The 14,315-nt window shown below is 35.7% G+C and overlaps 1 protein-coding gene across 1 annotated transcript; it reads left to right on the top strand.

Moving 5' to 3' along the window:
* The first annotated feature begins 1,418 nt into the window (after positions 1 to 1,418).
* LOC113308171 (apoptosis inhibitor 5-like protein API5) lies at positions 1,419 to 7,529 on the top strand. Its single transcript, XM_026556649.1, has 17 exons — positions 1,419 to 1,526; positions 1,636 to 1,747; positions 1,852 to 2,013; positions 2,243 to 2,342; positions 2,445 to 2,510; positions 2,847 to 2,944; positions 3,059 to 3,133; positions 3,280 to 3,429; positions 3,939 to 4,004; positions 4,104 to 4,169; positions 5,073 to 5,183; positions 5,458 to 5,547; positions 5,635 to 5,741; positions 6,179 to 6,290; positions 6,382 to 6,447; positions 6,529 to 6,629; positions 6,890 to 7,529. The coding sequence occupies exons 2-17, from the start codon at positions 1,661 to 1,663 to the stop codon at positions 7,122 to 7,124; spliced, it is 1,692 nt and encodes a 563-aa protein (XP_026412434.1). The 5' UTR covers positions 1,419 to 1,526; positions 1,636 to 1,660; the 3' UTR covers positions 7,125 to 7,529.
* Positions 7,530 to 14,315: the final 6,786 nt, after the last annotated feature.

A 14,315-nucleotide genomic window follows, 5' to 3' on the forward strand; every position in this document is an offset into this window, starting at 1 on the left:
ACCGAACAGTAGAAAGACAACAAAGTTAAGTAGGTAGTCTACAACCCATAATCAACGAGAATCTACTATCACCACTCACCATTTTCTTCTTGTACATTATTTTATCATTTGATTAGATTGATTTGTAAACCCATGGTGTTACTTAATATTGGAACTTAATTTAATGATACCTTAAAGATCATATATCAAAGGAATGGTAGTAACAATGGTTAGAGATAGAGAGGGAGGAGATGACGTGATGTGAAGAGACTAGAGAGCAACAAGTGAAAGATCAACTGACGACAAGGAGTAAAGAATGGAAGAGATAAGCAAAAAGAGAAAATCAAAACAGTGAAAATGATATTTCTTCGTTTTTTTTTTGAAGAAAAGATGGGTTTCAAACCTGAAACCCATAATTTATTAGATTACCTCATTAGAATTGAGTTTGAAGGGATACATAGTGGTGGAAAATCACCGTTCCACTGATTGGAATCATGATAACATGATAATTCAAGTACATCATTATGATACAACATAAAAAATACAAAATATAATGTATCCCAATTTCTGAAATACAACAATTGTACATAATAGTTGATCAAAAAGATTGATGATGTAATCCAAATAATGGTATTCTCATTACACTTTAACCATTTAAAAACTTCTTCTTCATTAAGATATAATCCTTCCCAAAAGGAATGATATGCTCCAAATATCATCATTACAACCCATTCCAGTAGCCATTAATCAACTTTGTAAGAATCTTGATCATTGTCATGCCAGAATTGGTCATCTTTGAAGGTGTAGTTGAATATACCATCATACTCCATTAGAAAACCCAAAGGACAATAATTAATCGCTGTAATAACGAATCGAAACATCATATGACAAAGAATTGTCATAGAGGTAATATTTATTGAAAACACAAAGGAATACAGAAAATAAGATCCTGATTTTGCAAACAAGTGCAATTTTATTTATTTAAACAGGATTTACGAAATAAAATAATCTAGATTTGCTTGGAAGATATGAAATTCATATCTAAATCCGAGCAAATCTAGTTTTAGAATGAAGAAGATGGAGAAAAAATAGGATTAGTTTTTTTCTTTTTTTTTTTTTTGAAAAAACGGTTTTGGCATAGAGAAAGAGAGAGCAATGTTGAAGTTGGATATCATAAGAGTTAGCCTAAAAGTTGGTCTGAAATGGAAGTGTCCAAACATAATTGATCAAAAACATTACAAAATGGTGTGGGTGGAAAAGGAAGCAAATCCCAAACAGGGCCGTCCAACTGTTGCAAGCCCAAATTTTTGGTTCGGGATCACACTCGTCTCACCAATTACTAGTCCTATTCGCAAGCCCTAATTAGCCTTCCCTTGTCTCTCTCAAACTCAATTAACCTTCAAATCAGAACACTGTTTTTTTTTTTTTTATTTAAAACCCCGAACCAAACACAAACAAAGAGAGAGAGAGAGAGAGAAGAGTCGCAAGTTCACAAATTCGTTCTACTGCGGTTTCTGCTGCTTGTTTAATTGTCTTATCTTCTCTGAGTAATTATTCTCTCTTAACTGTGTTTATTATATATATAGTATGTAGGTCTCGTCACAATATTTCTCTGCCCTAGTTTTTCTTACAACATAACCCCTTGGTTTTCTCTAGATCTCTATAAATTAGCTTTCAAGTAATGGCTGATGTTGCTGAAGATGGTAGTGACATTGAGAAGCTTTACGAGTACGGTGAACGTCTTAATGAATCTAAAGACAAGTCTCAGGTGACTTCCTTTCCCTGTTCCCTTTCTTCCAATTTCTAGGGTTTTCGTTTTTTTTAGGGTTTAGTATTTGATGTTTTTTTCCCCTTCTAATCGACTATTTGCAGAACGAGGCAGATTACATTGGTATAATTGATGCGGCAAAAGGGAGTGTAAAGGCGAAACAATTAGCAGCTCAACTAATACCAAGATTCTTTAAGTTCTTCCCAACTCTATCCAGTAAAGCTGTAGATGCTCACTTTGATTTGTGCGAAGAAGATGAGCTTAAGGTGAACTATGTTTGGAAATGCTGAAAGCAGTGTGCCTTTCGTACTACTTTTGTCTGTGCATACTTGACTTAGAAATGGCTACTACTTTTGTTTGTGCATTACTTGACTTAGATATGGCTGTATGATAATTCGGAGACACAGACCATCAGATCAGTGTTTGATACTTAACCTTTGTGCATCCGTGTATTGCTGATAGATTTTAATGGTTTCATCTTGTTACTATTGACAGGTCCGAGTACAAGCAATTCGTGGACTTCCCCTTCTTTGCAAGGATACACCAGAATATGTGGCTAAAATTGTGGATGTTCTTGGGCAACTTCTTCTAACTGGTAAATCAAGTGCTCAGAATCATTATTTAGGAAAATTCTTTAATGTGACAGTGTTCTTATTCTTTTTTACTTCTCTTATCATGTCACGTTTGATATTTCCAGAAGAAAATGTGGAGCGTGATGCGGTGCATAAAGCTCTTATGTCATTGCTGCGTCAGGACGCAAAAGGTACTGTCTTCAGTCCCACTGAGAATTTATCTTTGAGGTCATTTGATGATATTATTTAGACACAAGGTTGCTTATCAATTTGATATTCTCTTCGTTAATCTATATGGTTTAACTCCTTTCTGGGTTGTGGGTTGAATAGATAATTTTATAAGACATGGTTACTGAATTCTTGATTTCCAATTCATTTCACTATCTATTACTATCATAATAGGCAGATATCAGATTAAATGGTTCTACATGCTGACTAATGTTAGATGGCTTTTTGTTTGGCATACTGATTGTATAATAGTTTATTTTAACTTTTTAATTTCTTCTGAAGACATATTTTTATTGCAGCTTCTTTGACAGCCTTGTTTAAGCATATTGAGAACACCGAAGAACCGATTCCCGACGACAGTATTCGTGAGAAAGTTTTAAACTTTATCAAGGATAAGGTGAGAAGACTAAAGAGCACTTACAGCTATAATTAGTTCTGGTAGCAGATTTGAGCTGAAGTTAGGTCTATTATGAGTTTCAAATCTGAATATCTATATTTTGTTGCATTTTAGGTGTTTCCTCTGAAGGCTGAACTCTTGATGCCTCGAGAGGAAATGGAAAGGCACATAACTGATTTGGTGAAAAAGGTTGGTTGATCATATTTTTATACTTGGTAAAACCATTTATTTGTTGAATGATGGTTTTGTCTATTTCTGTTAACCGTTCAGATATTCATTTGCTGTTATTTATGTTCCTGCTAAAGATGTAAATTATATTGACTTCGAAATTCCAGAGTTTGCAAGATGTAACTGGGGCAGAGTTCAAAATGTTTATGGACTTTTTGAAAAGCTTGAGCATATTTGGAGAAGGGACTCCCCCAGAGCGCGTGAAAGAGCTGATTGAAATCGTTGAAGGACAAGCTGATCTTGATGCACAGTTCGCTGTAAGTTTTTTTTAATTTAACTTCTGGAAGCAGTTGTGATATGAATGGCATCTCTTTTCTTTAAGAACCCATTTTGAGTCAATTCGTGTGTCTGCAGTACTCAAATTCCTTCTTGATCTGTCTCATGAAGACTGTGATTGTAAAATTGCCATAATTTTTATCATGCTTATCTATGTTGGCATGTGATTATTGGATACTGACTTAGTTTTCTAGCCGGAGAGGTTTTGACTTTTGAGTAAACAGTAACATAATGTTACACCTCACTAACCAGCTGCGGCTATTGGAAAGTGTGACCTTGGTTGTCAGAGAATGTTACTGCGTATTTGCTCATACAGGGCCTGCAGTTATAGTTTTATCGTTTTTCCTTTGATATCATCTCCTCTCCCCCCCTTCTATTTTTCCGCCGAGCAGTCTGTCTTGATACTGTTGCAACAGCACTACCTTGTATTTTACTAGTTGTGTGTTGGTTTCATAATTCAAGCTGTTGATTCTAAATAATGTCACTACAGGTTACAGATGTGGACCATATTGACAGACTGATATCATGCCTACACATTGCTCTTCCATTTTTTATGGTAGGAACTGGTTTTTAAACAATTTCTACCTGCAGTGGTGAACTGTATAATGTAAAGCTCAATTTGATCTCAACTTGTACCTTTTGTGTATTTCTACAGAGGGGTGCACCAAACAGCAAATTTGTTAATTATTTGAACAAGAACATCCTACCGGTTTTTGACAAGGTAAATCATTATTAGAAATTTTTTCTTGTTTTGTAAACCAAATATGGTTAGTTGCATATTGATATTTTGTTAATTGCATTGTTTTTCCATGTTATTTATCTAAATTGCCGAAATGTGTGTTTTTAGCAATCGTTACATGTTTTTGCCGCTCTGTCATGAGGCTATTGAGCAAGTTTGTCCCCCTGCAACACTTGACTATTTTGCTTTCCCGGTACACCTTGGGTACCTTAGGAAGAAAAGAGTAGTTTGTTTGGGTTTGTTAAGAAGGTAATGGTTAATATTGAATTTGTGATCATGTTAGCCCAAGTTAATTCAAGTCTTAAAGTAGTTGCTCATTCTTGAATTTCAATAAAGACTAAAACGTACGGGAGGATACTGTCTCTGTAGGGACCCTCCACCAAAGGTTCCTTGTGCAATAGTTAGGGATTGGTTAGAGCAAAGTGTTGTGGTCAATAGTACATCAATAGAAGCAAGGTCGGAATGGAATCTTTGTTTTCAGGATGATTAGAGTGAGTTTAGGAGATCATGTAGTAGCTTTTGAGTCAGTGCCCTCTCTAATTTTCCTTTATCTGTGGTCCTTTAGTATAATGTTTCATCCTAATACAACTGCAACTACAAATACAAATAAATTAAAAGGTTCATTATTGACTCAGATTTATGCCCTTCTGTAGGGAATGGAGTATAGATGCTAGGAATTAAAGTAGGTGTAGGCATGTCGCCCTTATAGAACCTCCTCACACTCTGGCATATGTTGTATGATATTTCTGTAATCTGAGATCCAAATTTGAGATCCAAGTTTGTTTTTTGTGGGTTAGATTCCTGCTATATTTATCACGTGCTTTTCATGGTTTTGTATTATTCCCGAGTTATTAAACTTCTGGTTTAATGGTGCTTTTCTGACAGTTGCCAGAGGAAAGAAAACTAGATTTGTTCAAGAACCTTGCTGAAATTTCTCCCTACACATCTCCTCAAGATTCACGGCAGCTCCTTCCTTCTGTTGTTCAGCTTATGAAGGTAATCTCTTTTGTTTTTTTGCATTGCATAGATTGCGTGAACATGTGGATACAGCTGTTTTTGGCAGAGTGAATTCGTTTTGCTTATTGTGGGTCATTGGATATGCATGCCTAATTTACAACCATGGGTCCTTCCACTGCCACTTCATTACCAGTTCATTTATGTGGAACCTGTAGTTTCAGTGGTTTAAAAATCAGTATTTATATTAGAAGGAGCTTTTACGTCTCTTGATTTGCTGTTCACAACAATTCTGTTTCTGATTATGTGTTCACAGATATACATGCCCCGCAGAAAGACTGGAGAGGATATGGACTTTTCTTGTGTAGAATGCTTGTTATACACCTTTCACCACTTGTCCCACAAGGTTATTGGTTTTTCTGTTTATTGGTTATTGGTTTAAGCTAGTTAGTGCCTCATTGTTAATTACCTTTTCGATTCTACTCTCATGCAGACTCCTAATGCTACCAATAGTCTCTGTGGCTACACGATAGTGACAGGTCAACCATCAGACAGGCTTGGGGAAGATTTTTCTGAGAATTTTAAAGATTTTACTGAGAGGTGATTTATAGTGCTAGACATGCTCTCTTCTCTTTCCATTCATGCATAATAGTGATTTTTGAGTGTTCACAAGCTTATTACAAAAATAAATAAAAAAATAAAAAATGCAGATTATTTGTTTATATGTGTGGTTTGGTGCTATTTCTTGAAACCCAATTGTGAACCTATGAATATATTTTGTATGCATTAACCGTGTAGAAGAATCTTCGAATATCCTTGAAATAAGTAATACTGTATATAACCTTTCGGACTGCAAATTCAAGCATGTCCATTGTTGAAGCTAGACTACCTACTTGTTGTGTACTAATTTGTAACCCGACTTACTATGTCTATGTAGCATATGTTAACGTAAACAACTACATGAAAGCTTGACTAAATTATATATTTCTTATATTGGCTGAAAACATCATCTGCTCATCTGCTTCACATGAATGCAGATTGACTAATTTGGAGGAGCTAGCTAAGACTTCAATGAAGAAATTGACTCAGGGGTTGGCAGAACTCACCAAGACGATGAATGCCGCTAAAACTGAGGAGAAGGCTAGCTTTGTAAGTGTTTCATGATTTTTTGGAGTTGGCAAAGTGGGCCTACAGTTATATGATAATTGTATTTACTGTTATTATCAACCATTCCTTACAGAAAGCAAAGCAGCAGAATTCTACCTCCGGACTGCGAACCTGCAACAATATTCTCTTAATGACAAAGGTAAAAGAGAAATCAAGTAGTTTGTATTTCGTACGGTCATAGAAATCTTCTGAAACTTACACCTGATTGTTTATGTGCTAGCCATTGCACTTAAAAGCACCTTCGTTTATTGGTGATAAGATCAATCTATCATGGAAAGAGACGGTTAAATCTTCGCCTCCTCCAACAACGGCTGCCACAGGGTATGTTGAGCACCTTAGCTTTCCTGCTTTCATGGTTTATCATCAATCACCTTCTTTATACACGTTTAGATGCTAACTGTCACTATTTTGCTAATTTCTGTGTCTGTTTATTAAGTCAACACTTGTCATATCTTATCATTGCACAGGCCTTTACCTTGGCATTTTCATTTATGATCAGTACAGTAATTTTAAGTCATACCCACATGTGTAATTGGTAACAAATGTTCTTTTTACCTAATGGACGACATATTGTATTTTAGTGTTAAAAGAGGTTCTACTGCTGTTAACGGAAATGATCCTGCACACAAAAAGGGGCGAGGTGAGGGAGGTTTGAGGAGCAACAACAACAACAACCAACTTGTAAACCGGGCCTTCCAAGGCTTGCCGCGTGGTGGTGGTAGTGGTGATGGTGGAAGTAGAGGTAGAGGTAGAGGAAGAGGAAGTGGAAGAGGCAGGGGTTGGGGTGGCCGGGGAAGAGGAAGGGGTTATTATTAGCCAATTTCTCTGTGACTTCTCAGTTAGGCGTACTCATACGTGGATAATATCATTCGGAAGTCTTAGTGTCCCTTCTTCCATACGGGTGAACTACTGATACTGGCACTCTGCAATATTATAAATTTTCAGAGAAGGTGACAAACGATATATTTAGAGAGGCCAGTCACAGATTCACTTCAAACTTAGATAGCTTGTTTGGTTTAATATTCTTCCCAAATTTGTTGAAACTCTGGGAGCTGCAGAGAATATGAGACATTCAGTTTTTGTTTGTTGAGCTCCCATCTAATCTTATGTAAAAATTAAGACTAGTTTTATGCGTGTTCCTTATTAATATTTTAATGCGTCAACTCTTTTATGAGTTTCTTGAGAAAAATATTTTTATGTGAACCAGTTTCCTTGGTAGAATTGTCACTTGAGTATAAGAAAACAATTTATTCTGAATCAGTTTGCTTAAAATAAAGTTTTGACCCTGTCGAATATTTTCAAATGTATCAAAATTATTTCTATGAGATAATCGGTATTTGAACAATTCTCTAACAACATTATCTTGATATGTGTGATCACATTCGTGACTCGAGGTTAAAGTCTTACGATGCTCAATTGGTTAAATTTATTGCTCAATTGGTTAGTTTCGGCTAACCTTCATGAACATGTCTCAACTCAAGTTTTTCATCAAACGGTGATTATTGATTGCTTGATCCCAAAGCTACCTTAGCTTAAATCTAAAACAACCTTGATCTTGAAAGTTTATATAAGGAGAACCTCAAATAATTGGGATCTTTGAATCCCTGGTACTATTCTTGTGTGTCCTAGTCACAAACATGTGATCAATTAATTCTAATGTTTTTAGAGAATTAGTAAATGGTAATTATCTCGTAGAAATAATTTAAACACACTTGAAAATAAAATCGACATGGTTAGTAGGTGTACAAAGTACAAATACCATTGCCGTTCGTGAGTCGGTTTAGTCACAGTACGCGTAACGGTTTGTAAACATTTAACCAAACCGAGGTCAGGAGTTAATAAAACTTTTTAAGTTTGCATACCGGTTTGGAAACCTTATGACTGTCACCGGTTTCGGAGTTCACAGAACAAAATCGGTTTGTGTATCGGTTTAGAAACACAACCGAGTTCAGGAACACAAAACTGTTTCATTTTATATACCGGTTTGGAAATTAATTTCGGTACCAAAACCACAATTCAAAAATGGTTTGCATACAAGTATGCATACCGAACAGGTTCACGAGTCAAATAGATTTTTGTATGGTATACAATAAGAATATTATGCGTACCATAAATCTGTAAGTCGATATGTATAGATACTCCGTTACGTGTACGAGTACATGTAATACGGGTTCAGACTTATAACAGTTTTCCCAGTAAGACTGATACCACTGTCTTGTATCCGAATCTATAATACTTCTATATTTATCTCTAAATAGATTCGAAATATTCCTGAATAACATCAATTACACATATTAGAGTTCCAGGCTATTTCCGAATGATAAATGAATCATGAATTTGATTCCGAACACTACATTGTCCTTAACCGAAATTCATCAAGTTTGAACAAATGTTCATTAAGCTTAGTCATTATATTTCGAGAAATCCGTTAACTAGATAATTAGTTCTCGACTCGAAATTCTTGTCTATGCATAATAGTCTGATTAGTTATGCGACATTGTCTCAAATAATAGAAAAGTGAATATAGCTCGAGATATAGGTGGTTCAATCTTCACTTACCTTTTGTTGATGAAGTTCTCCAAAAGCTTCGGTTGATCTTCGCCTTCAAACGGTAGAAAGCAATGATGACTGCTGTGATCCATTATTTCTCAACTACATTTCTATCCTAGTCCGAGACTTTAACTAATGGTAGACTAGAAATCAAGATATAGTTTTGACAATTAACTTTAACAACAAGCTTGAGATAACAACACTTCTGAGTTCGACCGAGCAATGCTCTAACATACAGTTTGGTATTCAAATCTGGACTAGAACCCGTGGATTTTTTTGCATTTGTGGTTTCCTCATTAACAAAATTTCTGGTGTTTGTGTTATTTCTTTTCCGCATTATATTTTTTATCTTAATAATTGAAATATCACCGGTTGTACGTAAAATCAATTCAAGTAGATAAATCCATCGCAATTGTTGGATACGACTCGATTGATCTTGGATATTAATCTTTGGAATCGTCCAAGTACTCTCACGGAATAATCAGGTTCACGAACTTGTCTCTGTTTACATTCTGATTGTGAGAGAAAGAGATATAAGCTTTTCATATAATTCTTGATTGAGATTCATTAAGTTGAACTCTCGGAATTGTATTTGAGTTTCGTCCATACAGGTTGCCTAAGAAAAAGTTGGTGGTGTATTTTGGTACCTCTGCGTTTCAACTGTACACCGTGATCTCATAGGACGTGGAAGTTGTGAAGGAGTGAGAAGGTAGAGATCGTGGTAAAGTATTAAAAAAAAGTGTCCCTATTGTTAATGGAGGACTGGATGGTTTTCGACCCACTACTCTACTCATCAACTGTCCGCTCTTCCTGAAACTTTCTCATACCGCATGTCGTAGATCGTCAAACCAATATCCTAAATAACATCCCCTCATTTGCGACATTGTTGATGTCTCGAATGATTTTGGTAGAAAATACTGATTTGATGTGACTTGCATGATTAGGTTGATTGATAACTTATCACACCTGACTGATAAGTATGACAAGTCGTGAGAGTATATTATGTCAACTTGTGTTGACACACTTGGATGGAAAAGTGGTGTCGAGCATGGATATTGAGTAAGTCCAGCACTACTCTTCCTTACCTCAATGACATGTGAAGAGTGGTCATGAAGAGTGGAGAAGAGGATACGAGGGTATCCAAGCAACTAAGCGCCTGTAGCAAGACGTGCATGTGAAGACTATATGAAGATAGATATTTCGACCAATCACATGTGAGTTGCGCTGGTGGGTCATGAGTGGTCAGACACATTTCATGGGAACATGACTTACTTTGTGAATCTCACGTAATAGGTGGCTAAAATCAGTGTATGACACTTTTAATACGTAGAATTTGAAAAGACATGTGAAATGAACTGTTAAAATCAGTCATATGCATGAATTCAATACTTACAAGGAGTCACAAATATCTTTTATGCATAATAGACGACCAACATGAGTCGCGAATCCTTATAATAATGATCGCGACACTTGAAAAGGCGTTGTTTGGCTCTAAGCTTAAGCTTCTCAACGGTCGTTATAAATGAATCGCAATTTTAATTGCATGGCATAAACATTGTGTATGTGTAACCTTGAACCTCGCAACGCGCAACATTTATAAACATAACAGATTCCAGTCTTTAAACACCAAACTGCAGAAAAACCCCGGGACCTCGTCCAGATTTGAACACCAAACTGTATTAAGCCGCTACAGACACTAGCCTACAATCAGACTTCCGACTGGAATTTAGTTGAGACCGAATCCACCCTCCAAACGATTCAGTTATAGTTGCGCTCTCCTTACGTCTCTTGAACCTCACAAGTCTCCACACAATTGATTCTCTTAGCTGATGTCTTTTACAGCCTAAGAGTTGCTTCAACCTCAGTGAAGAATTTTGATACCAATCTGCCTCTAACAGATAACCTACTTGATTCCGTTTAAATCAAAGATCAAGGTTTGGAAATCTGTTTAAAATAAACAAAGCTAGGAAACCTCACAATAACACTTACGCTCACTTAGATGATAAGCATGTATCTTTTAACACATCTCAAGAACAATCTTCGAAAAATCACTTAAGATCAATTTTCAGATATCTATCTTGAGGAATCACAAAGTATGAGACGAAGAGAACTTTACGATTTCTATATATCTTGTTTAAAAGAGATTACGATAACCATGTTAAAGATTTTTGGACCTGTTAGAAATGTTGAGACATACAAGTATTACTCTGAAGACATGAAGAATCCGATTATGTATCAACATCAACGAAGGCATCATCCTTCCACTTGAGGTTAGTAATACATGACTTGACTTATTTCCATTTCTATATCGCTGCTTTCATGTCGTTTCTGATTGAAAACATAACAAGTTATTTACATGAGACTCTAGTATTAGAGACTTGATTATCTTATTATGATCAAACTGTCAAGGAAGAATATATCAATAGTTGTAAATTCTTTATATTGGTATATTATATTACGAAGTATAATGCTTATCTTTTGAACTTCGTAATTGCGACATCAACATAATTTTTGTAACTCATTTATAGATAGTGTAGTGAACTTAAGATTGATTTCATACCTAGAAAAATATGTTTAATTACATGAGTTTAAGGAAGTAGACCTATGAACTTGTTTCGTAGTTGAAAGAAATGAATAGGATTGAAGGTCCAGTCTATGTTGCATGGACACGGACACGTGACACAGTTACGACACGACACGATTACGGGGACACGTCAAATCTAAAAAAAAAGGGTTACGGGGACACGTTATGTATATTACTCACATCATTAAAATCAAATATTACTACAATCTACACAACAAAATAATTACTCTTATTTTTAAAATATTTGATTACTAATTATATAATTTTAATAATAATGTAAAAATGGTAAAGGTTTTCATGATTAATGCTTGAATATGACTGACACAAGAATAAATTAGCGTCACATTTAGTTTATTTTGATTTTCCAAACCAAAATAAATCATTTATGACGTGTCCGGAAGTGTCCAATTGGTGTCCGCAAAGTGTCCAATATCAAATTTTACGCGACACGTGATGTGGCGTGTCCATCGAGTGTCGGGAAGTTTCGTAACCGTGTCGTGTCTGTTCGCGCGCCCGACATGGTTACGACATCTTTCTTGGAGTGTCCGTGCAACATAGGGTCCAGTTTTCGCTGTAGATCTAAGGTTGGGCTGATCCTAACCTACATAGGGAGTTAAGGTAAAACCGATACCTACATATATTGGGAGTCAAAGTAGAACCAATCCCTACCCACATTGGGAGTCATGGTAAAACTGGTCCCAATAGGAAAAACTGATTTCTTTTAGTCACGTGCACTTTAGGGTTTGTGTGATTTTGGAATTTGGGTTTACAAAATAGTAAAGTTCAAGATATCGACATAATGAGTAATTTGAACATATGTTGAAATCTTATATTTTAATTGTTCAAAGATATTCCTTGATACTCAAAGTGAGATCCCAAACCGAAATGTTTGAGGATCTTTTTGATTTTCTAATGTTTATGTTTTGTTTTACCAACAATTAAATCATATCTCTGGAAAGATATCTTAGTTAAGTGCTAGATAATATTGTTTTTTCCAAGAGGTATTTCGGTTATACAATTGGGTATTGGTTGGAATTAGGTGCACTTTATTCTATATCTTGAGAATATTTTCGGTTATGGAAATTCCATGGAGTCCAAACTACCTTGGTCTATAAATAGTGAAGTTTGTTCCTCTTACAAACTTATTCTGAGGCGGACACTTCCTTTCGTAGTCACAGTTTTAGCCGACTAATAGTGTTACTTGTAATATTATCTTGGAGAGGAGAGTAACCTATTAGCTGAAATCTCTTACGACCGCTAGTTTAAAGACTTCTTTGGGATTAAGAAGCCTCTAGATAGTACCGTTGGTGGGAAACTAAAATTTCATTGTTATTTTAGTTTCGATTATTGATTTGATAGACTAACGGTTGTTAAATCTTGATTGCACCTAGTTTAATCATTCTTGAGAGCATTCTATTGTGACATAAGGTCACTCAAACTAGATCAAGATATTACCACTAGTTCATACCTGTCTTTAGATATGACGACTATTATTAACTGACAAGAAGATTTTTTAACTGACTCTGTTTTGCGCGTGGTCGATTGTAAGTTGGAATCACGTTTTATTGTGCAAGTACAAAAGTAGACTTTTAAGATTTGAAGACAAGAAGATTTTTTTCTTATTGGTTTCGTATCTTTGTGGTTTGTTTCGTGCACAAACTTGATCGGATGAGGTTCGACTATATCTCGTTTATCTTTGATAGACGATTGATTGACTAGTCGTATTTAGATCGACAAGCTATCATTTGGTGGTACTCTTCAATATCCGAATCTCGTATTTCTGTTTGACTTGATTTGGTTAATTAACTTGTTAATCCAGATCTTGGAATATCTAACTCGACAAAAGAGTTTATTTATTTAAACAGAAAATCCTTTGTCAAGCTCAACTAGAATATCTCTGATTAACTTCTTGAGATAAGAAGAGTGGTTACCAAACAGATTAGACATTTATTGTTTGGAAGACGATCTAAAGAGATGAGTGCTTAAAGTCTTCAAAGAGGCTAAAGCAACTTAAGATAGTGGACTCTATCTTTGGATTCACGTGCATTGGACAAATTGGTTGTAGACGCAAGGATACTGAGGAAACTAGGTAACTAGGGGTAGTCTATTTGGTCCCAACTATACAAGTTAGTAGTGGTCTTTGTATGAGGAAGTAATCCTGAGAGTATTCAAAACTGGATTAGGTCCCGGGGTTTTTCTGCATTTGCGGTTTTCTCGTCAAAAAAATCTTGTTCTGCACTTGTACGTTAGTCCGAAACACTTGGGTTGATCCGTATATTTGTGTTTGGTTTCGAACAATACTATATACCAATTTTATACCTTGTCGTTTGCTATCTTCTTGACAGTCTCTGTATATATTAGATCACGCAAGGTATCAGACTTACAGGTTGATATCGTAAATATTGTTGTGTACTTGGTACTATCGTCATTTTAGGACCTGGCTTCATGAATGATCGCACAAACCTAATTATGTTGAAATGAAGATTTTTCAGTCGCTAACCTAATTATGTTGAAAGGAAAAGATAATTGAATGATCGCACAAACGCTATTCCCTTTTAAAAAAAAAATCGATTAAAGCTAGACGAACGCGGATGAGTAAAAGGGACCCCTTGACAAAATCCAAATTGATGGGAAACACGATCAGAATTGTAAGATATGGCCATGAACTTGCCCGCATGAATCGTCAAAACCTGCGACGAATTAAATGTTACACCCTCTAACTCGGACGTGAAGTTCGTAATGAGCAGGACTTGAATGACCATCGTTGTAAGGAAATGGGATGAAATTGTTGGATATATCCATAAAACTCACAATGTTATCTTTAGTATCCCCGCCCTTACCTCGCCAAAGGGCCATACACGAATATCTGTAAA

This window comes from Papaver somniferum, chromosome 1, assembly GCF_003573695.1.
Source record: "Papaver somniferum cultivar HN1 chromosome 1, ASM357369v1, whole genome shotgun sequence".
Lineage (NCBI taxonomy): Eukaryota > Viridiplantae > Streptophyta > Magnoliopsida > Ranunculales > Papaveraceae > Papaver > Papaver somniferum.